This window comes from Hyla sarda, chromosome 2 (assembly GCF_029499605.1).
Source record: "Hyla sarda isolate aHylSar1 chromosome 2, aHylSar1.hap1, whole genome shotgun sequence".
Taxonomy (NCBI): Eukaryota; Metazoa; Chordata; class Amphibia; order Anura; family Hylidae; genus Hyla; species Hyla sarda.
Window position 1 is genome coordinate 223,804,884 of NC_079190.1, and position 25,194 is coordinate 223,830,077.

Here is a 25,194-nt window from a genome sequence, read left to right on the forward strand (position 1 = left end):
TCATTCGCCCTCAGTGGTCTTCAACCTGCGGACCTCCAGAGGTTTCAAAACTACAACTCCCAGCAAGCCCGGGCAGCCATCGGCTGTCCGGGCTTGCTGGGAGTTGTAGTTTTGAAACCTCCGGAGGTCCGCAGGTTGAAGACCACTGCGGCCTTCAACCTGCGGACCTCCAGAGGTTTCAAAACTACAACTCCCAGCAAGCCCGGGCAGCCATCGGCTGTCCGGGCTTGCTGGGAGTTGTAGTTTTGAAACCTCCGGAGGTCCGCAGGTTGAAGACCACTGCGGCCTTCAACATCATCCAGCCCCCTCTCACCCCCTTTAGTTCTGAGTACTCACCTCCGCTCGGCGCTGGTCCGGTCCTGCAGGGCTGTCCGGTAAGGAGGTGGTCCGGTGAGGAGGTGGTCCGGGCTGCTATCTTCACCGGGGGCGCCTCTTCTCTGCGCTTCCGGCCCGGAATAGAGCCGTTGCCTTGACAGCGACGTATCTGCGTCGTTGTCAAGGCAACGTGACTATTCTGAGGCCGGGCCCGAAGCGCTTAGAAGAGGCCTCCCCGGTGAAGATAGCAGCCCGGACCACCTCCTCACCGGACCACCTCCTTACCGGACAGCCCTGCAGGACCGGACCAGCGCCGAGCGGAGGTGAGTACTCAGAACTAAAGGGGGTGAGAGGGGGCTGGATGATGTTGAAGGCCGCAGTGGTCTTCAACCTGCGGACCTCCGGAGGTTTCAAAACTACAACTCCCAGCAAGCCCGGACAGCCGATGGCTGCCCGGGCTTGCTGGGAGTTGTAGTTTTGAAACCTCTGGAGGTCCGCAGGTTGAAGACCACTGCGGGTGGGGGAGTTCACTCGAGTATAAGCCGAGGGGGGTGTTTTCAGCACGAAAAATCGTGCTGAAAAACTCGGCCTATACTCGAGTATATACGGTAACTCTTCTTCAGTAAACTAATAAATACTTTTCTTTACCATTTAGTAAATATACAGTACAGTGAAGAAGTAACAGATTTTTATCATTACTGAATATTTGCCATGTTAATGATTAGACAAAAGTAGTAGACTGAGTTAATCTACTATATAAAATGCTATGGGTATCATAGGAACAAACGTATCTAACATCATGGCACTTATGTGCAAAAGTAATTGTCCATTAACTCCTTAACGACCATGAGCATAAACTTATGCTTGTGGCCGGCTCACGTTATGTGAAGAACGCTCAGGAGCTGAGCGTGCTTCATACCTGGTAGGTCCCTGTTGCTATCAGCAGCCAGGACCCGCGGCTAATACCGGACATCGCCAATCGGGCTGATGTCCGGTATTAACTCTTTAGACGCCACGATCAAAGTTAAACGTGGCATCTAAAATGGGAGAAAAGCATTGCCAGTTAGCTCAGTGGGCTGTTCGGGACCGCCGTGGTGAAATCACCCCCTTTTCCCATTTAAACAAAAATAAGTAAATAAAAATAAACATATGTGGTATAGCCGCATGTGTAAATGTCCGAACTATGAAAATATAATGTTAATTAAACAGCACAGTTAATGGCGTACACATGAAAAAAATTCCAAAATCCAAAATTGCGTATATTTGGTCACTTTGTTTGCCCTAAAAATGTTTATAATAGGCGATCAAAAAGTCCCATCAAATCGAAAATGGAACCGATAAAAACATTAGACCATGGCATAAAAAATTTGCCCTCATATACCCCAGTATATGGAAAAATGTAAAAGTTATAGGGGTCAGAAGATGACAATTTTGCACGTACTAATTTTGGTGTATGCAGTTATAATTTTTGTGAAATTTAAAACCTATATAAATTGTAACCATTTGGACCTACAAAATAAAGATATGGTGTCATTTTTAGCAAAAAGTGTACTGCATAGAATCGGAAGCCCCCAAAAGTTACAAAATTGTGTTTTTTTTTTCTTTTCAATTTTGCCCCACAAAAATTTTTTGTCATAAATTTTGTGGTGAAATATAGGAAGTATGAAGTACAATTGGTGGCACACTTAAAAATAAGCCCTCGTATGGGTCTGTAGGTACAACATTTATAGTGTTATGATTTTTAGAAGGTGATGAGGAAAAAACAAAAATGATAAAACTGAAAAACCCTGCGTCCTTAAGGGGTTAAAGGGTTATTTCAGCAATATAATTTTTTTTATATGTGGCTCAGGGTGCATTAAAGGGGTACTCAGGTGATAAGCTTTTTTACACAAATGTGCCCATACCTTTCCACGCTTCCCTGCGGCCTCGGAATCACTTTTCATGCTCCACATATGCTCCTCTTCCTCATACTGGGGTCTATTCCACCACATTGCCGCTCAGCCAATCATTGGCTGAGGTGGGACACTGTTGTGGTCAGTGATTGGCTGTGTGGCACTGTAATGCATTGACCCCCTCCCAGCTCCAGTCTCAGCCAAGCTCAACTGGTGCTGGGGGTCAATGTATCAATGTGCCATTCAGCCAATCACAGGCCACAGTGGTGTCACGCCTCAACCAGAAAAGCAGGAAAAACTAAGATTAATGGGAATTGGGAGCCAACAGAATGGCAGTAGTTGTTTTGTCTGAGTAACCATTTAATTGCTGGATGCATCACCTATAGCTGCAATAATTACAAACTAGAATGTCACATTAGACAAGGATATGTGCAGCCCTGATCTTCCCCACAGCCTCTATTCCTGCCTATTTGATTATAAACCCTAACCGACAGACCCTTAACAGGATAACAGTCCCTAAATTGGACAAGTGCAGGGCGTCAAAAAAATTAAGTAAAACAGAGGTCAGAGAACAGGTCTACAGGGTTAACCAAAGCAAAAGCCAGGAAACAGAACACATGCAATATCAATATCAAAACTGACAAACCAAGAAATAGAGAGTGGTCTAACAAGCCAGATCCAAACCAAGAAAGTAACACAGTACAGAATTGATAAGGAGATAATAGTTGGGTCACTTAGCCAAAGAAGTCAAAGAAGATAAACACAAGATCACAGATATAAAAACCAGAGACAGTTTAGAAACCAATATCACAGAATATGCAATCGCAAATCAGACTCAGGTTAAGTAGTTCACAGCAGGAAGGCATGGATAGCATGACCGATTACAATTAGCTGGTCGTCCACACCTCCTGATAGATCTGGGCATTGTCATGGCAACAAGAAAATTTACAGAAGCGGTTTGAGCTGCAGCTAGACTTGAAAACAGACACACCTATGGAATAGACATTTCCTATAATATATCAGCTCAAATCAATTACTGAGGCAAATAAACAAGGCAGCAAATCAGAATGAGGTCATAATAATGGGGGACTTTAACTATCCTGATATAAACTGGGAGACTGAGACCTGTGAATATCATAAAGGAAATAGGTTTCTGACTATACCTGACAGAGTAACTAATTTGCAGGTAAAAGGACAGCTAGGAAAAAGTGATCATAATGTAATACATTATAACTTGTTCTTCAAAAAGGGAATCTCTCAAGGGGCCACAAAAACAATAAACCTTAGGAAGGCAAAGTTTGATCATCTCAGAGAAGCCCTTAACAATAGAAATTGGGATAATGTCCTCAAAAACAAGAATACTAACAATACATGGGAGACTTTTAAAAATATCTTAATTTCTCACTGTAAGATGTATATACCTTATGGGAATAAAAGGGTCAGAAATAAAAGAAAACCAATATGGATGAATAAAAATGTTAAGGGGGCAATAAATGACAAAAATAAAGCATTTAAACTACTAAAATAGGACGAGAGTGAAGAAGCATTAAAAAGCTATAGAGAAAAATGTAAAATATGTAAAAAATAGATAAAAGCCACAAAAATAGAGACAGAAAGACTCATTGCCAAAGAGAGAAAAACTAACCCGTAAATGTTTTTCAACTATATAAATAGCAAAAAGGTTAAAAATGAAAGTGTTGGCCCTTTAAAAAATTATGAGGAAGAAATTATAAATGGGGATCAGATATATTAAACAAATTCTTCTCCACTGTATTCACCGAGGAAAATTAAATACCAGGTGAAATACAGCAAGATAAGGTAAACTCCCCAGCACAGGTCACCTGTCTAATCCAGGAAGAAGTACAGTGCCGCCTACAAAAAATCTAAATAGACAAATCGCCAGATCCAGATGGCATTCACCCCCGTGTTCTAAAGGAATTAGGTAATGTAATAGACAGACCCCTATTTTTAATATTCAGGGACTCTATAGTAACAGGGAACGTTCCCCAGGACTGGCACATAGCAAATGTGGTGTCAATATTTAAAAAGGGGTCAAAAGGTGACCCTGGGAATTATAGACCAGTTAGTTTAACCTCCGTTGTATGTAAATTGTTTAAGGGTTTTCTAAGAGATGCTATTTTGGAGTATCTTGATAAAAATAAACGTATGATTCCATATCAGAATGGCTTTATGAGGGATCGGTTCTGTCAAACTAACCTGATCAGCTTTTATGAGGAGGTGAGCTCCAGACTGGACCAGGGGCAATCGCTGGATGTTGTATATCTGGATTTTTCCAAAGCATTTGTCACGATGCCGGCTGGCAGGAGGTGGATCCTCTGTGCCAGAGAGGGATTGGCGTGGACCGTGCTAGTGGACCTGTTCTAAGTCACTACTGGTATTCACCAGAGCCCGCCGCAAAGCGGGATGGTCTTGCTGCGGCGGTAGTGACCAGGTCGTATCCACTAGCAACGGCTCAACCTCTCTGACTGCTGAAGATAGGCGCGGTACAAGGGAGTAGACAGAAGCAAGGTCGGACGTAGCAGAAGGTCGGGGCAGGCAGCAAGGATCGTAGTCAGGGGCAACGGCAGGAGGTCTGGAACACAGGCTAGGAACACACAAGGGAACGCTTTCACTAGGCACAAGGGCAACAAGATCCGGCGAGGGAGTGCAGGGGAAGTGAGGTATATATATGGAGTGCACAGGTGAACACACTAATTAGAACCACTGCGCCAATCAGCGGCGCAGTGGCCCTTTAAATCGCAGAGACCCGGCGCGCGCGCGCCCTAGGGAGCGGGGCCGCGCGCGCCGGGACAGGACCGACGGAGAGCGAGTCAGGTACGGGAGCCGGGGTGCGCATCGCGAGCGGGCGCCACCTGCATCACGAATCGCATCCCGGCTGGAGGCGGTACCGCAGCGCACCCGGTCAGTGGATCTGACCGGGGCGCTGCAGCAACGAGGATGAGGCGAGCGCTCCGGGGAGGAACGGGGACCCGGAGCGCTCGGCGTAACAGTACCCCCCCCCCCCTTGGGTCTCCCCCTCTTCTTGGGGCCAAAGAACCTGAGGACCAAAAACTCAATTTTTTCGTGATGAGGTCCGATGCACATTAGGAGGGGTTCCGTGCGGTAACGCACGGCACAGTCCAATCTTTCATTGTTAACACAATTGATGTAGAGGGGTCTGGCGAGACTGGTCACAGGGACGTTGAACCTGTTGATAAGAGAGGCCAAAAAATTTTTTCCTGCAGATCCGGAATCCAAGAAGGCCATAGTAGAGAAGGAGAAGGTAGAGGCAGATATCCGCACAGGCACAGTAAGGCGTGGAGAAGCAGAGTTGACATCAAGAACTGTGTCACCTTTGTGCGGAGTCAGCGTACGTCTTTCCAGGCGGGGAGGACGGATAGGACAATCCTTCAGGAAGTGTTCGATACCGGCATAGTACAGGCAAAGATTCTCCATGCGGCGTCGTGTCCTCTCTTGAGGTGTCAAGCGAGACCGGTCAACTTGCATAGCCTCCACGGCGGGAGGCACAGGATTGGATTGCAGAGGACCAGAGGAGAGAGGAGCCGGGGGGAAAAAACGCCTCGTGCGAACAAAGTCCATATCCAGGCGGAGCTCCAGACGCCATCCGGAAGAACGCATGTCAATGCGAGTGGCAAGATGAATGAGTTCATGTAGGTTAGCAGGAGTTTCTCGTGCGGCCAGAACATCTTTAATGTTGCTGGATAGGCCTTTTTTAAAGGTCGCGCAGAGGACCTCACTATTCCAGGACAACTCGGAAGCAAGAGCACGGAACTGAATGGCGTACTCGCCAACAGAAGAAACACCCTGGGCCAGGTTCAGCAGGGCAGTCTCGGCAGAAGAAGCTCGGGCAGGCTCCTCGAAGACACCACGGACCTCAGCGAAGAAGGACTGGACTGTGGCTGTGGCAGGATCATTGCGGTCCCAGAGCGGTGTGGCCCAAGACAAGGCCTTTCCAGAAAGGAGACCACGGCAGAGTCTAGAGTCCCCATCAAATTTGTCCGGCAGGGACAAGCAGGGGTTAGGAGCGGACGGACGCTGGGGAGGAGTTGCAGGAGTCGGCGGAGGAGATGGTTGTTCCAGTTGCAGCTGCTGTGTCTGTGACAGCAGCTGCTGTATCTGTGACTTCAGTTGCTGTGTCACGGTGGTCAAGTATGCCAGCTGGTGATTTCGTTGGGTGATCATCGTGGAAATGTCGGCAAGACTTGACAGCGGCACCTCAGCGGAATCCATGGCCGGATCTACTGTCACGATGCCGGCTGGCAGGAGGTGGATCCTCTGTGCCAGAGAGGGATTGGCGTGGACCGTGCTAGTGGACCGGTTCTAAGTCACTACTGGTATTCACCAGAGCCCGCCGCAAAGCGGGATGGTCTTGCTGCGGCGGTAGTGACCAGGTCGTATCCACTAGCAACGGCTCAACCTCTCTGACTGCTGAAGATAGGCGCGGTACAAGGGAGTAGACAGAAGCAAGGTCGGACGTAGCAGAAGGTCGGGGCAGGCAGCAAGGATCGTAGTCAGGGGCAACGGCAGGAGGTCTGGAACACAGGCTAGGAACACACAAGGGAACGCTTTCACTAGGCACAAGGGCCACAAGATCCGGCGAGGGAGTGCAGGGGAAGTGAGGTATATATATGGAGTGCACAGGTGAACACACTAATTAGAACCACTGCACCAATCAGCGGCGCAGTGGCCCTTTAAATCGCAGAGACCCGGCGCGCGCGCGCCCTAGGGAGCGGGGCCGCGCGCGCCGGGACAGGACCGACGGAGAGCGAGTCAGGTACGGGAGCCGGGGTGCGCATCGCGAACGGGCGCCACCCGCATCGCGAATCGCATCCCGGCTGGAGGCGGTACCGCAGCGCACCCGGTCAGTGGATCTGACCGGGGCGCTGCAGCAACGAGGATGAGGCGAGCGCTCCGGGGAGGAACGGGGACCCGGAGCGCTCGGCGTAACAGCATTTGATATGGTGCCACATAAAAGGTTGGTGCATAAAATGCGAGGGATTGGGCTTGGGGAAAATGTGTGCAAGTGGGTAAGTAACTGTCTCAGTGATAGGAAACAGAGGGTGGTTATTAATGGTACTTATTCTGATTGGGTGACTGTTACTAGTGGGGTATCACAGGGATCAGTCATGGGTCCTGTTCTATTTAATGTATTTATTAATTACCTTGTAGAGGGCTTGAATAGTAAGGTAGCAATCTTTGCAGATGATACTAAACTCTGTAAAGCAGTAAACACTATAGAGGACAGTGCACTGTTACAAATGGATCTGGATAGGTTGGAGGTTTGGGCTGAGAAGTGGCAGATGAGGTTCAACACAGATAAATGTAAGGTTATGCACGTGGGAAGGAAAAATCTAGGCTGTGATTATGTAATAAATGGGAGCACACTTGAGACGAGGAAAAGGACTTGGGAGTCTTAGCTAACAGTAAATTTAGCTGTAGTGACCAGTGTCGAGCAGCTGCTGCCAAGGCAAATAAAATCATGGGGTGCATCAATAGGGGTATAGATGCCCACGACAAGGAAATAATTCTACCACTGTACAAATCACTAGTCAGACCACACATAGAATACTGTGTACACTACTGGGCACCAGTGTACAAGAAAGATATAGTGGAGCTGGAGAGGGTTCAAAGACAGGCAACCAGAGTAATACGGTTAGAGCAGTGAGGGCAGTGAGACTGTGGAATTTTCTGCCTGAGGAGGTGGTAATGGTTAACTTGGTAAAATCATTTAAAAGGGGTCTGGATGTATTTTTGTAGAATAAAAACATTCTGGGTTGTGGATTCTAGATCTATAGGGACAGAAGGTCTATCCAGGGATTTATTCTGACTGCCATATTTGGAATCGGGAAGGAATTTTTACCTCAAGTATAAGGTTTTTTTTTTTTGCATCCCTCTGGATCAACTCAGTAAGGACTCATTAGGGATATAGTTTGAATTTGATGGGCTCTGGTCTTTTTTTGACCTTATGAACTATGTTACTGTTACATGACTTCTGAGAATTTTACATATTCCCTTTTCATAACTTTGATTCCGCTGCACTGTTGTGTTCCAACTCCTGAACTTATTGGGGAACATTTATCAAAACAAGCGCAAAGGAACAGTGTAGTAGTTGCCCATAGCAACCAATGAGATCCCAGCTATTTTAAAAAAATAATAAAAGCTGGAATGTGATTGTTTACTATGGGCAACTACTCCACTGTTTTTATGCACAAGTTTTTATAATTGTTCCCCATTGTATCTTATCCAGAAGATTTTTAAAAAAAATCCATAGCTGACATACTGTTGCTATAAGTAAAACTCATGTGAGGGTTCCAAATGCCTACATGAATTTTCTGTCTAAGACCAAAACATTCTTATATATTTCAGTCTTCTTGATCTTAGATACTTCATGACCTTTACTCCAGGCACATTTATAGCTGCACTCTTAATCCCTTAAGGACGCAGCTTATTTTCACCTTAAAGGGGTACTCCGGTAAAAAACTTTTTTTTTTTTTAATCAACTGGTGCCAGAAAGTAAAACAGATTTGTGAATTACTTCTATTAAAAAATCTTAATCCTTCCTGTACTCATTAGCTGCTGAATAATACAGTGGAAATTATTTTCCGTTTGAAACACAGAGCTCTCTGCTGACATCATGAGCACAGTGCTCTCTGCTGACATCTCTGTCCATTTTAGGAACTGTCCAGGGTAAAAGGAAATCCCCATAGCAAACAAATGCTGTTCTGGACAGTTCATAAAATGGACAGAGATGTCAGCAGAGAGCACTGTGCTTGTGATGTCAGCAGACAGTTCTGTGTTTCAAAAAGAAAAGAATTTCCGCTGTAGTATTCAGCAGCTAATAAGTACAGGAAGGATTAAGATTTTTTTAATAGAAGCAATTTACAAATCTTTTTAACTTTCTGGCACCAGTTGATTTAAAAAAAAAAAAAAAGTTTTTCACCGGAGTACCCCTTTAACCCTTTAACCTCTTAAGGACCCATGACGTATGCATACGTCATGAGTCCCGGTCCTGCGATATAACGCGGGGTCACACGGTGACCCCGCATCATATTGCGGCGGGCCCGGCGTCATAGTGAAGCCGGGACCCGCCTCAAATAGCGTGCGGCACTGATCGCCGCGCGCTATTAACCCTTTAGCCGCGCGCTCAAAGCTGAGCCGCGCGGCTAAAAACGAAAGTAAAAGTGCCCGGCTAGCTCAGGGAGCTGTTCGGGATCGCCGCGGTATAGGGGAAGTGAGGTATAGCTGTAGCACAGGAGGAGGTCTTCTTACCTTCTCCTGTGCTGTCCGATCGCCGAATGAATGCTTCAAGCCTGAGATCCAGGCTTGAGCATTCAATCGCCGAAAACACTGATTGATCCATTCCTATGGAGATGGATCAATCAGTGTAAAAGATCAGTAAATGCAATGTTATAGCCCCTTATGGGAGCTATAATGTTGCATAAGAAAAGTGTAAAAAAATCATTAACCCTTTCAATTATTCCTTCGCCTAATAAAAGTTTGAATCACCCGGCATTTTCAAAAATAAAAAAAAACATTATGTAAATAATAATAAAAATAAACATATCTGGTATTGCCGCGTGCGGAAATGTCCGATTTATAAAAATATACCGCTTTTTAAACCGCTCGTTCAATGGCGTACGTGCAAAAAAATTCCAAAGTCCAAAATAGCGCATTTTTGATCACTTTTTATACCACAAAAAAGTGAATAAAAAGTGATCAAAAAGTCTGATCAGAACAAAAATGGTACCGCTAATAATTTCAGATGACGGCGCAAAAAATGAGTCCTCAAAGCGCCCTGAACACAGAAAAATAAAAAAGTTATAGGGGTCAAAAGATGACCATTTTAAATGTATAAATTTTCCTGCATGTATTCATGATTTTTTTCGGAAGTGATACAAATTCAAACCTATACAAGTAGGGGATTATTTTATTTTATGGACCTACAGAATAAAGATAAGGTATCATTTTTGACAAAAAATGTACTGCGTAAAAATAGAAGCCCCCAAAACTTACAAAATAGTGTTTTTTCATCAATTTTGTCGCACATTGATTTTTTTTCCCGTTTCACCGTAGATTTTTGGGTAAAATGACTAATGTCATTACAAAGTAGAATTAGTGACGCAAAAATTAAGCCATTATATATAATTTTAGGTGAAAATTTTTAAGAGTTATGATTTTTTAAAGTTAAGGAGGAAAAATTGAAAATGAAAAAACGGAAAAAGCCCGGGTCCTTAAGGGGTTAAGGACATAGGGCGTATCCATACACCCCCGTTTCCAAGTCCTTAAGGACCGAGGGCGTATGGATACGCCCTGAGCATTTCCGGCCCCCGCCGCTAGCCGGAGGGGAGCCGGGGCCGGATGCCTGCTGAAATCGTTCAGCAGGCATCCCGGCATATCGCCCAGGGGGGTCATTATGTCCCCCCATGTCGGCGATTGCCGCAGATCGCTGGACAATTCAGTCCAGCGATCTGCGGCGGATTCCGGGTCAATCGGGTCTCCAGTGACAGCCAGAGCCAGCAGGGGTGAGGTGGTACTGGTGCCACCTCACGATCGCCCTGATTCGTCGCCCTGATTTCCCGGCCGACCAATCAGGGCGCCTGCTGCGGGTGTCACTCCCGCAACCCGCTCCGCCCCTCTTCCGGAGGACGTGAGCGGGTGCGGGACGTGCACCCCGGGTGCTGGGGACCCCGATCCCCGGCGTCCCTGTTGGGATCGGGGCCCCAGGAGCGACGGCGGCAGCGAGGGACTGACGTGTGCGGCGGCATCGTAGAGCAGCAGCAGAAGGTGAGTGTATGTGCTTACTTGAGAGAAATTGGGTTTCAAATACAAGTAAAAATTTTCTCCTTTTTACCCCTTGCAAAAATTTAAAAATTGGGTCTACAAGAACATGCGAGTGTAAAAAATGAAGATTTTGAATTTTCTCCTTCACTTTGCTGCTATTCCTGTGAAACACCTAAAGGGTTAATACACTTACTGAATGTCATTTTGAATACTTTGGGGGGTGTAGTTTTTATAATGGGGTCTTTTATGGGGTATTTCTAATATGAAGACCCTTCAAATCCACTTCAAACCTGAACTGGTCCATGAAAAATAGCGAGTTTGAAAATTTTGTGAAAAATTTCAAAATTGCTGCTGAACTTTGAAGCCCTTTGGTGTCTTCCAAAAGTAAAAACTCATAAATTTTATGATGCAAACATAAAGTAGACATATTGCATATGTGAACCCAAAAAAAATTCTTTTGAATATCCATTTTCCTTACAAGCAGAGAGCTTCAAAGTTTGTAAAATGCAAAATTTTCATTCTTTTCATCAAATTTGGGGATTTTTCACCAAGAAAGGATGCAAGTTACCATAACATTTTACCACTAAGTTAAAGTAGAATATGTCACGAAAAAACAATCTCGGAATCAGAATGATAACTAAAAGCATTCCAGAGTTATTAATGTTTAAAGTGACCGAGCCCCTTTTCCTTAAGGTGAAAAAGGGCTCGGTCCTTAAGGGGTTAAGGACACAGCCTTTTTTGCAAATCTGACCACTGTCACATTAAGCATTAATAACTCTAGGATGCTTTTACTTTCCATTCTGATTCCGAGAATGTTTTTTTTTTTTTACTTTATGTTAGTGGCGAATTTTCATCAATACTTGCATAATTTTGTGAATTATAATTCAATAATTTCAATAATTTTGTGAAAAACGAAAAATTTGATGAAAAATTTGAAAATGTTACATTTTTTTAAACTTTGAAACTCTCTGCTTATAAGGAAATTGGACATCCCAAATAAATTATATTTGGATTCACATATACAATATGTCTACTTTATATTTACATCATAAAGTTGACAAGTTTTTACTTTTGGAAGACATCAGAGGGCTTCAAAGTACAGCAGCAATTTTCCAATTTTTCAAAAATCTTTTCAAAATCAGAATTTTTCATGGACCAGTTCAGGTTTGAAGTGGATGTGAGGGACCTTCATATTAGAAATTGCCCCCATTATAAAAACTGCACCCCTCAAAGAATTCAAAAAGTAATTCAGTAAGTGTGTTAAAGGGGTACTCCGGTGCTTAAATATCTTATCCCCTATCCAAAGGATAGGGGATAAGACACCTGATCGCGGGAGTCCCGCCGCTGGGGACCCCTGGGATCATGCATGCGGCACCCCGTTTGTAATCAGTGCCCGGAGCGTGTTCACTCCGGGTCTGATTATGGTCGACCGCAGGGCGGGCGGAGTGTGACATCACGCCTCCGCCCCGTGTGACATCACGCTCCGCCCCTCAATGCAAGCCTACGGGAGGGGGCATGATAGCTATCACGCCCCCTCCCGTCAGCTTGCATTGAGGGGCGGAGCATGATGTCACACGGGGGTGGAGGTGTGACGTCACACGCCGCCGGCCCTGCGGTCGCTGGTAATCAGTCCCGGAGCGAACACGCCCTGGGCACTGATTACAAACAGGGTGCCGCGTGCATGATCCCGGGGTCCCCAGCGGCGGGACTCCCATGATCAGGCATCTTATCCCCTATCCTTTGGATAGGGGATAAGATGTTTAAGCATCGGAGTACCCCTTTAACCCTTTAGGTGTTTCACAGGAAGAGCAGCAAAGTGAGGGAGAAAATTCAAAATCTTCATTTTTTACACTCGCATGTTCTTGTAGACCCAGTTTTTGAATTTTTACAAGGAGTAAAAGAGAGAAATCACCCTAAAATTTGTAACCCAATCTCTCTCATGGAAAGGAAATATCTCTTGTGTATGTCAAGTGCTTCTGTGGGTGCACTAGAGGGCCCAGAAGGGAAGGAGCGACAATGGGATCTTAAAGAGTGTGTTTTTTTAAAAATAGTTTTTAGGGGGCATGTCCCATTTAGGAAGCCCCTATGGTGCCAGAAATGCAGAAAAAAAACACTTGGCATACTATTTTGGAAACTACTCCCCTTAAGGAACGTAATAAGGGGTCCAGTGAGCCTTAACACCCCACAGGTGTTTGACGACTTTTTGTTAAATTTGCATGTGTGAATTATTATTTTTTTTTTTTACTAAAATGCAGTTTTTTCCCCAAATTTTACAAGGGTTAATAGGATAAAATGTCCCCAAAAATGTGTAACCCCATCTTTTGGAAATACCCCATTTGTGAACGTCAAGTGCACTGCAGGTGCACTACAATGCTCAGAAGAGGAGTCACATTTGGCTTTTGGAAGGCAAATTTTGCTGAAATTGTTTTTGGGGGGGGGGCATGTCACGTTTAGGAAGCCCCTATGGTGAAAGAACAGCAAAAAAAAAAAAAAGAAAAAAAAACACATGGCATACTATTTTGGAAACTACACCCCTCAAGGAATGTAACGAGGGGTACAGTGAGCCGGAGACCTGTATGACCTGGAATCGCCGCAGATCACTGGGCGATGTTCCGGGATGCCTACTGGATGCCTACGTCCTTAAGGACTCAGGATACAGGGCTTATGCATACGCCCTGCGTCCTGAAGAGGTTAATACTGCTGTCTTCCATTTGTAATTTGTCAGCAATGTATTGACAGACATGCACATAATAACATAGCTGAGATCTCATACTTTACAGTTGTCAGCATTTCATCTAACTTCAGTGCTTCAGTGCTTGTATACTATAGGGTAACAGGCATTATGCAGGAGCATGCAAGAAACTGTGAGGCCATGCAAGAGTATGATGTTTGGCTGTACCACTGGAAGTAAAGGGGCAAGAGACCATGCTTTAAGTTATGATCAATGAGGCCCAGAGATCATCTGACCCTTATACTGTAGGTGGAAACCCCTGATCAGAGGTTTAGCTGTTATCACTGTAGGAAGTTGGGACTTGCCATAAATGTGTAGTATTTCATGCTACCTATTTATATAAATAGCTGGCCAGATAATATGTTGATGTGCCAGGTCTGCCAGAACAAGAGCTCTGGTTAAAACTTCCCTTAGAGTGCATTCACATTACATTTTATGGCAGCCGGACCTGTACCGCATCCCATTTATTCAAATGAGCCGGCTGGTGTCAGATTGTGACTCCGATTGGCTCATTTCTGCACAGTAGAACTTTTATTGCCAGACTGAAAGCTGCTTCAGAGCACGGTTTTCAGTTCGTCAACAAAACTGGATACAGTGAAAACAGTGAAAAATGAGCCAACCGGAGTCACAATCTGACTTCAACCGGCTCATTTAACCCCTTAACGACCTCGGACGTAAATGTACGTCCTGGTTTGGCGGTACATCGCGCACCAGGAGGTACATTTACATCCTGTGTATGACCGCGAGCATTGGAGCGGTGCTCGCGTCATACACGGCAGGTTCCGGCAGCTGGGGACCCGCCGATAATGGCCGATATCTGCGATCGCGCTGATGTCCACCATTAACCCCTCAGATGCCGTGATCTGTACAGATCACGGCATCTGCGGCAAAACGCACGATAAAATAGATGATCGGATTACCCGCAGTGCTGCCATGGTGATTCAATCATCTGTAATGGTGGACGGAGGTCCCCTCACCTGCCTCCGTTCGTCTCCCGGTGTCTCCTGCTCTGGTCTGAGATTGGGCAGACCAAAGCAGGAGATAGCCGATAATACTGATCAGTGCTATGTCCTATGCATAGCACTGAACAGTATTAGCAATCAAATGATTGCTATAGATAGTCCCCTATGAGGAAACAAAAAGTGTAAAAAAAATTTGAAAAATGTAAAAATAAAAAGTGAAAAATCCCCTTCCCCAATAAAAATGAAAATCGTCCGTTTTTCCCCTTTTACCCCCAAAAAGCGTAAAAAAATGTTTTTTATAAACATATTTTGTATTGCCGCATGCGTAAATGTCCGAAGTATCAAAACATGTTAATGTTCCCGTACGGTAAACAGCGTAAACGTAAAAAATAAAAAAGTCAAAAAATGCTGCTTTTTTGTCACATTTTATTTAAAAAATAAATGTTTTTAATCAACTGGTGCCAGAAAGTTAAACAGATAACTACTTCTATTTAAAAATCTTAATCCTACCAGTACTTATCAGCTCTGCTGACACCTCTGTCCATTTTAGGAACTGTCTAGAGTAGGAACAAATCCCCATAGCAAATCTCTCCTGCTCCGGACAGTCCCAAAAATTGAAAGAGGTATCAGCAGAGAGCACAGTGAAGTACTGGAAGGATTAAGATTTTTAAATAGAAGTAATTTACAAATCTGTTTAACTTGCTGGCACCAGTTGATTTAAATATATATTTTTTTCCAGGGGTGTACCCCTTTAAATGAATGGGCATGGGTCTTATGGGGAACTTTAAAAACTAGCCACTGCTGTATCCCTGCTGGACCCTTGCCACATCCCATTCATTTAAATGAGCCGGCCAAAGTCAGAATGAGACTCTGGTCGGCTCATTTTTGCACCGTATCCAGTTTTGTTGTTGAACAATCCATTAGGCGTATGCTTAAAACGTAGTGTGAATGTAGCTTTACCTTTACTCAAATGAATGGCTGAAGATAAAATATTTGGGCAACAGCTGTCTGCTTTAAACTCCCCCACTCATGATGTTCTGTTGCTCTAATAGGGCATATGAGTCCTTTCTTGGTATTTATTTTTAAAATATTGTATCAAAATTAAGTCAATGTTTTTTGTCCATTAACAGTATGGAACCATAGCTGCAAACGGGCAGGCAAACAGTACGCATTCGCTGAAATGCTGTATGGCAGTGTAAGAATGACAGGCAGCCGGTATTTAGGAAGGTTGATGGGCTTTCCGATGCCTATTTTTGTTTTGTAAGTCTGGCTCCTTAAATGCTTTGTTGCTTTATGTTAATTCCTCAGCAGTGCAATCAAATTCTTGTCGTAATTAAAGCTGTCAGTTGGAAGGCAAGCCAATCGCCGAGAAAACACAGCATAACAAATGAAGTGAAATGATTCTGCATGTAGCTATACGATGCTTCACCAGGCATGAAATTAAATAAGTAATTTGATGTTGACATCAGAAATTGAAATGATACCCACTGTTCCCTCGTTCACTCAGACCTGCATAAACAAAAGTCAGGACAAATATGTATAACAAAGCCCTTGTGCCACCCATCTCTCTCCCTAGTAATACACATATTTGCATGTGGGAGATTTTACATTTCGAAGAAGAAAAGACATTGACATTATTCCCAATTGTTTATAACAGACATTAATACAAATCAACAATCCCCGCTGATAATATGTGCGGATAGTTAACAGAACAGTTTTTATTGCCTCTTGAATGGAATAATCTGAAGAAGTATTATAAATTTAATAACAATATTAGCTACTACATTTTCTTTTACCTATGTGGGATTCTAACTACTGTATAATACCTCAGTCATTGCCCATTACTGTTGTAATCATCACTGTATGCGGAACAGTTTTAATTCAAGTCACTTCACAGAATTATTTCCCAGAATTATAACTCATAACCAGCATGTTATCAAGACACTTTGTTTTTTCCAAAAATATTACAATTGATGTTTTGTCATAAAATAAAATGCATTTTTATTACAGCTGTCATTCTATTCTTAATAAAACTATTTAGAGATATCAGTAAATGCAGATAATTCGGCACCTTTACACAGCCAACGTGGCAACATAACCAGATTGAGTATTAGTACATGATTTATTAGTAATCGGGGGTTTTAACCGTATGATGTGGCCAAAATCTCCTATACCACATAAATAAAAAACAGTATTATAAATGGCACATGGTGAGTGGGGACCATCGGGGGTCAAGTCCTGGGAAAAAAAAGTGTGGGAACTCACCCTAGATTTCCACTTTCCACAGGATAGGGTATAAGATGTCTGATCCCAGGGGTCCGCTGGGGACCCCCTCCCCCCGTTCTCCCTGCTGCTCCTGGCGTTCATTTAGAGTGTTGGGTGCAGCGACAGAGGCTCATGACATCACGGTCACAGCCCCTCAATGCAAGTCTATGGGAGGGAGCATGACAGCCGTCACGCCCCCTCCCATAGACTTGCATTGAGGGGGCATTACTGTGATGTCACGAGCCTCTGCCCTGCATCTCCGGTCATCCGGCACGAAGCAAAATTCGCTCCGTGCATCGGATGTCTGCGATGCCGCAGCCGAGACCTCCGCGATCAAACATCTTATCCCCTATCCTTTGGATAGGGGATAACATGTCTAGGGGCGGAGTAACCCTTTAAGGGCTCATCCTGCAGGACTCCTGCCAATGGGAACTGCGTTCCTGCTGTGAAAAAAGTGCAGGAACTCCATTCCCATGAATTCCTGCAGGACTTGAGCCCTGGGAACCATGTTACAGATTATGAATTGGTAATTTTACATAATTCAGTAATAGGTTATAGGGAGTTTATAGGGCCCACTCCAGTGATTCAAGCACTTACAGTACACTGTTGCATATTACAGGTCAAGGTCCTGCAAGATTGGTGGTCAAAGAGCTAGGAGGTTAGGATTTTTAACCAAGCAGAAATGGTGTACTGGGCTGACCTTATTGCACAGCACTGTTCCAACAGTGTTGTTGCTTTTTGCAAAAGTGTATCTTCATGGCTTAACCTGACCTACTATGAATTCTATTTAAATTAAAGGGGTATTCCAGGCCAAAACTTTTTTTTATATATCAACTGGCTCCGGAAAGTTAAACAGATTTGCAAATTACTTCTATTAAAAAATCTTAATCCTTCCAATAGTTATTAGCTTCTGAAGTTGAGTTGTTGTTTTCTGTCTAACTGCTCTCTGATGACTCACGTCCCGGGAGCTGTGCAGTTCCTATGGGGATATTCTCTCATCATGCACAGCTCCCGGGACGTGACATCATCATTGAGCAGTTAGACAGAAAACTTTAGAAGCTAATAACTATTGGAATGATTAAGATTTTTTAATAGAAGTAATTTACAAATCTGTTTAACTTTCCGGAGCCAGTTGATATATATAAAAAAAGGTTTTGCCTGGAATACCCCTTTAAATACCTATTAAAATTATTTTAAAGCAATATGTAAACTCACTACAGTTTCTCTGAACTGAAAAGCATGTATTTGTTGCCAATAAGATGTGTAGATCCTGGCTAAACATAATGTTATCCACTATGACATCATGTCATCATATGTAAAGATGAGCGAATCTTCTAGATGTACTTCGGGTCCAATTCAGTGAATTTGACTTTGTTTCGGGTTAGGACCCTTATTTAGATTAGAGTTTCCCTAATTGTCCTGTATATGTCTCTAGTAACAAATAAGAACAATGTCCATTCTACAGTATTTAAATAAATAAACTTACCCACCTCCAGCCCTCCAGTGGTGCCTCTGGTGTCTTTCGAAAGTCCCTAGCTGCTATTCTCTTCCTTAGTTGCATCATGACACTTGGGCTTGGAATGACTTTGGGGCCCAGTGTGTCATACTGCCACTAAGTCAATCACTAACCGAGATAGGACATTATTGCAGCCAGTGATTGGCTTAGCAGCAGTATGATACACTGGGCTCCAACGTCATTCTGAGCCCAAGCATTGTGCTGCACCTCAGGAAGATAATAGCAGCTTGGGACTGGAGCAAGACATCAGGGGTACTGTGGGAGGGCTGAAGGTGAGTTGAGGTTTCTTTTTTAAATATTGTAGAATGGGTATTGTTCTAACCCATCCCTCCTCCCTTTCAAAGGATAATCTTTTCACCGGATAACCCTTTCTGTAGGGCTTAACAATGTGCAGGCCTCACCTAGACCATGCATAGAATTTAGGCAGTGAATAGTGTCTGAGAGTATCCAGTACTAATGTAGCTAGTACAAAACAAATATACCAGCCCCCCTTGTTTCATCAGCCACATATAAACCTAAACCTAATTATTCCATTTTGGGGGAGCTCTTGTGCAAAACTGTAGGAGAAATTAGAACTTACCACTAAGGGGGTGAAGGATGGACTAGAAATCCTTTCTCATATGCTATAAAGAACAAACTCCTGATAGTATTTATTTTAGTCAACTTCAGTTATTTGTAAGATAATGCTATACAGGCAACAAGATAAATGTTCTGGAAAAGAGTTAATATGACTGGCTGACAATCCAATCCAACTTTTATTAGAAATTTGAAACGGGCAAATATTATGATCTTATTGTAATGATGAAATAGTACGAAGTTTGGTAATTCTACAGTCTGCAGCTGCCTGATGTTTTAGTTCCCTGGCTGTGCCCACACGTTCCTCACATCTTAGACTACTAATTATGTTTACAACATGCCTCATTTTCCTCTGACCCCCGGGGAATCAATTGGCAAGCAGGTCACACACTGAAAAAGTCATCCAAGCCCTGTAGAATTTGCCTTTTTGAAGTTAGTCTGTTCTTTTTCTCCCTCATGCCACTTTGTGGCCACAATACACAGTAACTTGGGATCAGGGCAGTGAATGTCAGGAAGTCAGGGAGGCAGTTTGATGAGTGTCTGCTTAGTCTCAGTGCAGGGCGAAATGCCATCATTACCCAGCTGCCTGTCAAATAAATTGGCAATTACGGCCACGGCAGAAGCCTGGAATTCAGTACATAACACGTAGCATCCCAAAACCGCTAAAAGATTTAAAGGAGGAGGGAAAGTCAGGGAAAGGGGAATTAAGCAATGCTTTCCTTGTTCCAGTAGCGAATGACAAGGGCCAGCATGCTGGTGCTGTGATATGGTGATGAAATAATATGGAAAGTGGTGGTAATGAGTTATGCTGGTTGGAACGTGTTAAAAACACAACACTGATTTTCCACTTAGTTTTCCTTTCTGTTTTCTATTGCAGAGCTCAGCGGCTTCCAGCTTGGGAACAGGCTACTTTGTAAGTGCAACTTTTTCAATATACACTGTGAGGCCATAGAATGTAGATATTTATATTAAGGTTAACCCCAGCATATTTGTAAGATGTAACCTGTGTCTTCTGCTTTTGAGCTTAGATTTGCTTTGGACTTGATAAAGGGAGGAATCCCGAAATCTTGTCTCTACAAAATTCTGTTAGTCCAATAAAAAAGTTATTACAAGATACTGCAACATTTTATGATTTGCATCTGTATTACTGGACTAATATGGCTACTCAAATGTACTATATATATATATATATATATATATATATATATATATATATAAAGATATTTATATTTATTCATATTCCTAAATTGTACATCTTGGAAAATAATTCTTAAATTATTTTCAATAGTTTTAATTTCGCCAATAGTTTAAATTTTCCATCAACAAACTAAGGTTTGTCACCTGTCTTTAACATGCATAAGTATATATTGTTTGACTTCTGGCAGATAAGTGTGCATTGTGTTGTTATATTTGTTTATGTACTTAATTTGAAATCATAATCAATTATGATGAAATCAATTGATATCCAGTTCAGTGATTTATGCGTTGGAGAATCAATGGAAATATCGGGGATCACCATAATGACCATTCAACAGATTTATATAAAGCAATATATAGTAGCAATACTAATTACTGATATTCAAATGAAATTTATGGTTTCTATAGGCTTTTTTGGGGGGCATATGGGTGGGGACTCAATAACCCAACAATATTTAATATCTCATGCACAAAGATGTTATCAAGACAACATAAGAGTAAGTTTGTAATAAGAAGAACGCTATATATTTTTATGTGCTAAATTTATACACCTGATACACAATTCAGTCTTCACACACAGGAAAAAGGCTGGGATTGTCTGCTTGGCCAATAACTGGCCTACGTGTCCAGTGATGGCTGAGCAGGAATCTCCATCTACTTTCAGTGTGTTGAGATGGAACCAGGAAATGGAGAACCAGGAACAGCAGCAGTTTAGGACTATAAGGTAAGTAATGTTTTTTTTTTTTTTTTTTTTTTTGTTACAGCATAGTCTATCCATTTTGAACTCTTATTCCCATACCAAAAACTTCAAATATTTCCCTTAACCATATTTGTATGATGCTTTAGTATCAAGCTGTTCATGATATGGCAATGGAACCAGCCATTATACTAAGGTGTTGTTAACTTTATGGGCAGAACCTGTGATGGTAAAAACAGGGCCCCAAAAAAAAAAAAAAAGTTGGTAGGTCAGTACTTCAGTAAGTATTGATTCTCAATTCCAATCCTATAGCTACAGGTAAGTCGAAATTAATGCAGCTGTAAACATTCATATTTATATCTGCCATACGTATAGTGGTGAGTAGCGATTTGCATTATTATAGGAATGGTACATAATGTTATGTATTTTGTATTCTAGACATTACTTATCAGCTATTTTATGATGTATGAACATAACATTAAATTGCATGAGTCTTTAATCTAACATTATGCTCACGAAATTCAAAGTAGTAAAACAGAGCAGGCTGTGTATGTATGCAAGAGTAATCAGTGTCATAATTTTCACATATTCCTATTTTGGAAGCTTGGTGAACATAAGAAATGCCATCTGTTAGTCTTTTGCACCATACTGAATTGAGGTTGGTTACTTGGAAGAAATCCCAACTCCTGGGAAATGTCAAAGTCTCTATATTTTCTACCATGCCTACGCTGTTTTGTAGACATTTATAATAGGATAATCAATGAGCAAAATGGGTGCAGATAAAATAAATATGGTTATGTCTTGTTAAGTGTCTTCTTAACTGTACGTGCTTCTTATTTTATACACTTTTATGCAAGAAATATTTGGGTACTTATATATTCAACTGAAAGGCATTAAAACTTGAGGCTTCAATAGCTCTTCAGGTTTGCAATAATTATAAAGATTTTACTTCAAATAAACTGGTGCCAGAAAGTTATACCGATTCGTAAATTACTTCTATTTAAATTATCCTTTCCAGTACTTACCAGCTGCTGTATGCTCCAGTAGAAGTTATGTAGTTTTTTCTAGTAAAAATTGCATATATGGACAAAAGATAACATCAGGATGTTCATGTCTAGGAACCTAATCTATGCCCATACATGCATGTAATTTTTATCAATCTTAACCTCTTAAGAACCCAGGACGTATGGGTACGTCCTGGGTCCCGATCCTGCGATATAACGCGGTGTCACACGGTGACCCCACATCATATCGCGGCGGGCCTGGAGTCATAGTGAAGCCGGGACCCGCCTCTAATAGCGCGCAGCACTGATTGCTGTGCCGCGCCCTATTAACCTTTTAGCTGCGCGCTCAAAGCTGAGCCGCGCAGCTAAAAACGAAAGTGAAAGTTGCCGGTTAGCTCAGGGAGCTGTCCGGGATCGCCGCGGTATAATCGCGGCATCCTGAACAGCTGTAGCACAGGAGGAGGTCTTCTTACCTTCTCCTGTGCTGTCCGATCGCCGAATGAATGCTTCAAGCCTGAGATCCAGGCTTGAGCATTCAATCGCCGAAAACACTGATTGATCCATTCCTATGGAGATGGATCAATCAGTATAAAAGATCAGTTAATGCAATGTTATAGCCCCCTATAGGAGCTATAATACTGCATAAGAAAAGTGTAAAAAAAGCATTAACCCTTTCAATTATCCCTTCCCCTAATAAAAGTTTGAATCACCCGGCATTTCCAAGAATAAAAAAAACACGGTGTAAATAATAATAAAAATAAACATATGTGGTATATCTGTATGTGGAAATGTCCGAATTATAAAAATATACTGCTTTTTAAACCATTCGTTCAATGGCGTACGCACAAAAAAATTCCAAAGTCCAAAATAGCAAATTTTTGATCACTTTTTATACCACAAAAAGTGAATAAAAAGTGATCAAAAAGTCTGTTCAGAACAAAAATGGTACTGCTAAAAACTTCAGATGACGTCACAAAAAATGAGCCCTCATAGCACCCTGAACACAGAAAAATAAAAAAGTTATAGGGGTCAGAAGATGACCATTTTAAACGCATACATTTTCCTGCATGTATTCATGATTTTTTTCTGAAGTGATACAAAATCAAACCTATATAAGTAGGGTATCATTTTAACCGTATGGACCTACAGAATAAAGATAAGGTATTATTTTTGCCGAAAAATGTACTGCGTAAAAACGGAAGCCCCTAAAACTTACAAAATAGTGTTTTTTCATCAATTTTGTCGCACATTGATTTTTTTCCCCGTTTCACCGTAGATTTTTGGGTATAATTACTAATGTCATTACAAAGTAGAATTAGTGATGCAAAAAATAAGCCATCATATACAATTTTTGGTGAAAATTTTTAAGAGTTATGATTTTTTAAAGTTAAGGAGGAAAAATTGAAAATGAAAAAACGGAAAAAGCCCAGGTCCTTAAGGGGTTAATTGTATTGTTTTACATCATTTGTATAAGCCCACTATATCAATGTCTTCTGACAAGCTGTAGTGTTTTCCCTCATAAATAGCGTAATCTCATTTCTGTAAGATTTTAAGTCATGTTCACATTGATAAAGAGACCCTAAATCTCGAAATGCGTTTGTGGTTTCCAATAAAGCTAATTGTTGGTTTGAATAAACTGGCATTCTGATTGGAATCTTTACGGCTGGTTGCACCTTTCCAACTCCAGATTTTTTTCTCTAATGGAGACTGTTGAATTTTCTTCACATCGGCCAGGAGATTCCTGGGGCACTGACAACCGGGAGACAGCAGCACCACCACCACCAGAAATAATTCTGTTGCTATTTACAGTTATGACTTTGATAAAACTGTGCACGGTGAGCAGGTTTTTTTTCTCACCTTTTTACATTTCTCACCTTTTCCTTACTAGACAGTACTACTCTATGAGAAGCTCTGCCCTGATCTTTCTTATCAGATCTGACCTACAGTAATGAGACTTAGCATTCATATACATCAGTGCTTCCTCCGTTCATACCTGGGACTTATATAACAATGAAAAAGATTGTATAGACTAGATAACTTCTTTAACCCCTTAACAACATAAGGTGTAAATGTACGTCCTGGTGTCCTGGTACTAAATGCACCAGGACTTATAGTTACATCCTGTATATGATGCGAGCACTGAAGCAGTGCTCACTTCATGCACACCAGGTCCTGGCTTTTATAAGCAGCCAGGGACCACCGGTAATGGTGGACTTCAGCGATCTTGCTGATGTCCACCATTAACCCCTTCGATGCCGTAATCAATACACATCACAGCATCTGTGGCAATGCAGCACTTGTAATGGATAATCGGATCACCTGTGGCATGGCTGCGGGGATCAGATCATCATCCATGGTGGTGGATGGAGGTCCACTCACCTGCTCCGGCTGTCATCTCGGGGAACATATTTGCATGAGTAAATGTCTGAACTATCAAAATATGTTTAACGATCACGTACAGTCACATCACATTCCCCCAAAAAATTTTGGGGAAACATTAAAGTGTCATGTATGCAAAAGTTTTACTGATAAAAACTACATATCATGGTGCAAAAAAATTAGCCCTCATACAGCCCCATATATGGAAATATGAGAACATTATCTATAAGTTTTTTTTTAAATAGTACAAAAATAGAAAAGTATGTAAACATGGGTATCATTTTAATCTTATTAACCCAAATAATAAAGAAAACATGTCATTTTTACCATAAAGTGTACAGCGTGAAAACAAAACTGTCCAAAATTAGCAAATTCTCAGTTTTCGTTTTAATTTCCCTACACAAAAAATATTTTTATGGTAAAATGAGTGGTCAGGGGAAAAAACAAGCCCTCATATGGGTCTGTGGATGAAAATATAAAAGAGTTATGATTTTTAGAACAACAAGGGAATTATGAGTGCTATTGCAGACATTGAAGTCTACAGAGGGCAGCAGTCTGTTTATTCTGGCCCTAGATGAGCACAGGTCTAAGGGCTCCCCCTTATTAGCATCAGTTAGGGTCTTAGAGGATCCCCAACTGTCTAACTAACAAGTTAGTCTAGGTTCACAATGTTGTTTGCATCTGACCCATTCAGGGTCTTTTTTATTCTTGAGCCAAACGGAGCCTGAAACCGGTTGGATGCAAACTGCTACAGCCTTGTCCCAATTGACCCAATTCACTTGAATGGGGTCCATCGGTGATCCAGTAATTTTACAGGAGTTTAGCTGAGAAATTGTGCTTTAACTATTTATTTCTCTG

General features: G+C 42.3%; 1 protein-coding gene across 8 annotated transcripts in view; it reads left to right on the plus strand.

Moving 5' to 3' along the window:
- Nucleotides 1–25,194, plus strand: part of AUTS2 (activator of transcription and developmental regulator AUTS2) — a 1,469,010-nt gene that overhangs the window by 605,078 nt on the left and 838,738 nt on the right. For all 8 annotated transcript variants that reach the window (XM_056556468.1, XM_056556464.1, XM_056556466.1 and 5 more), the window contains one exon: nt 19,937–19,972. In XM_056556468.1, the coding sequence (XP_056412443.1) occupies nt 19,937–19,972 (36 nt within the window). The remainder of the gene's footprint in view (nt 1–19,936; nt 19,973–25,194) is intronic.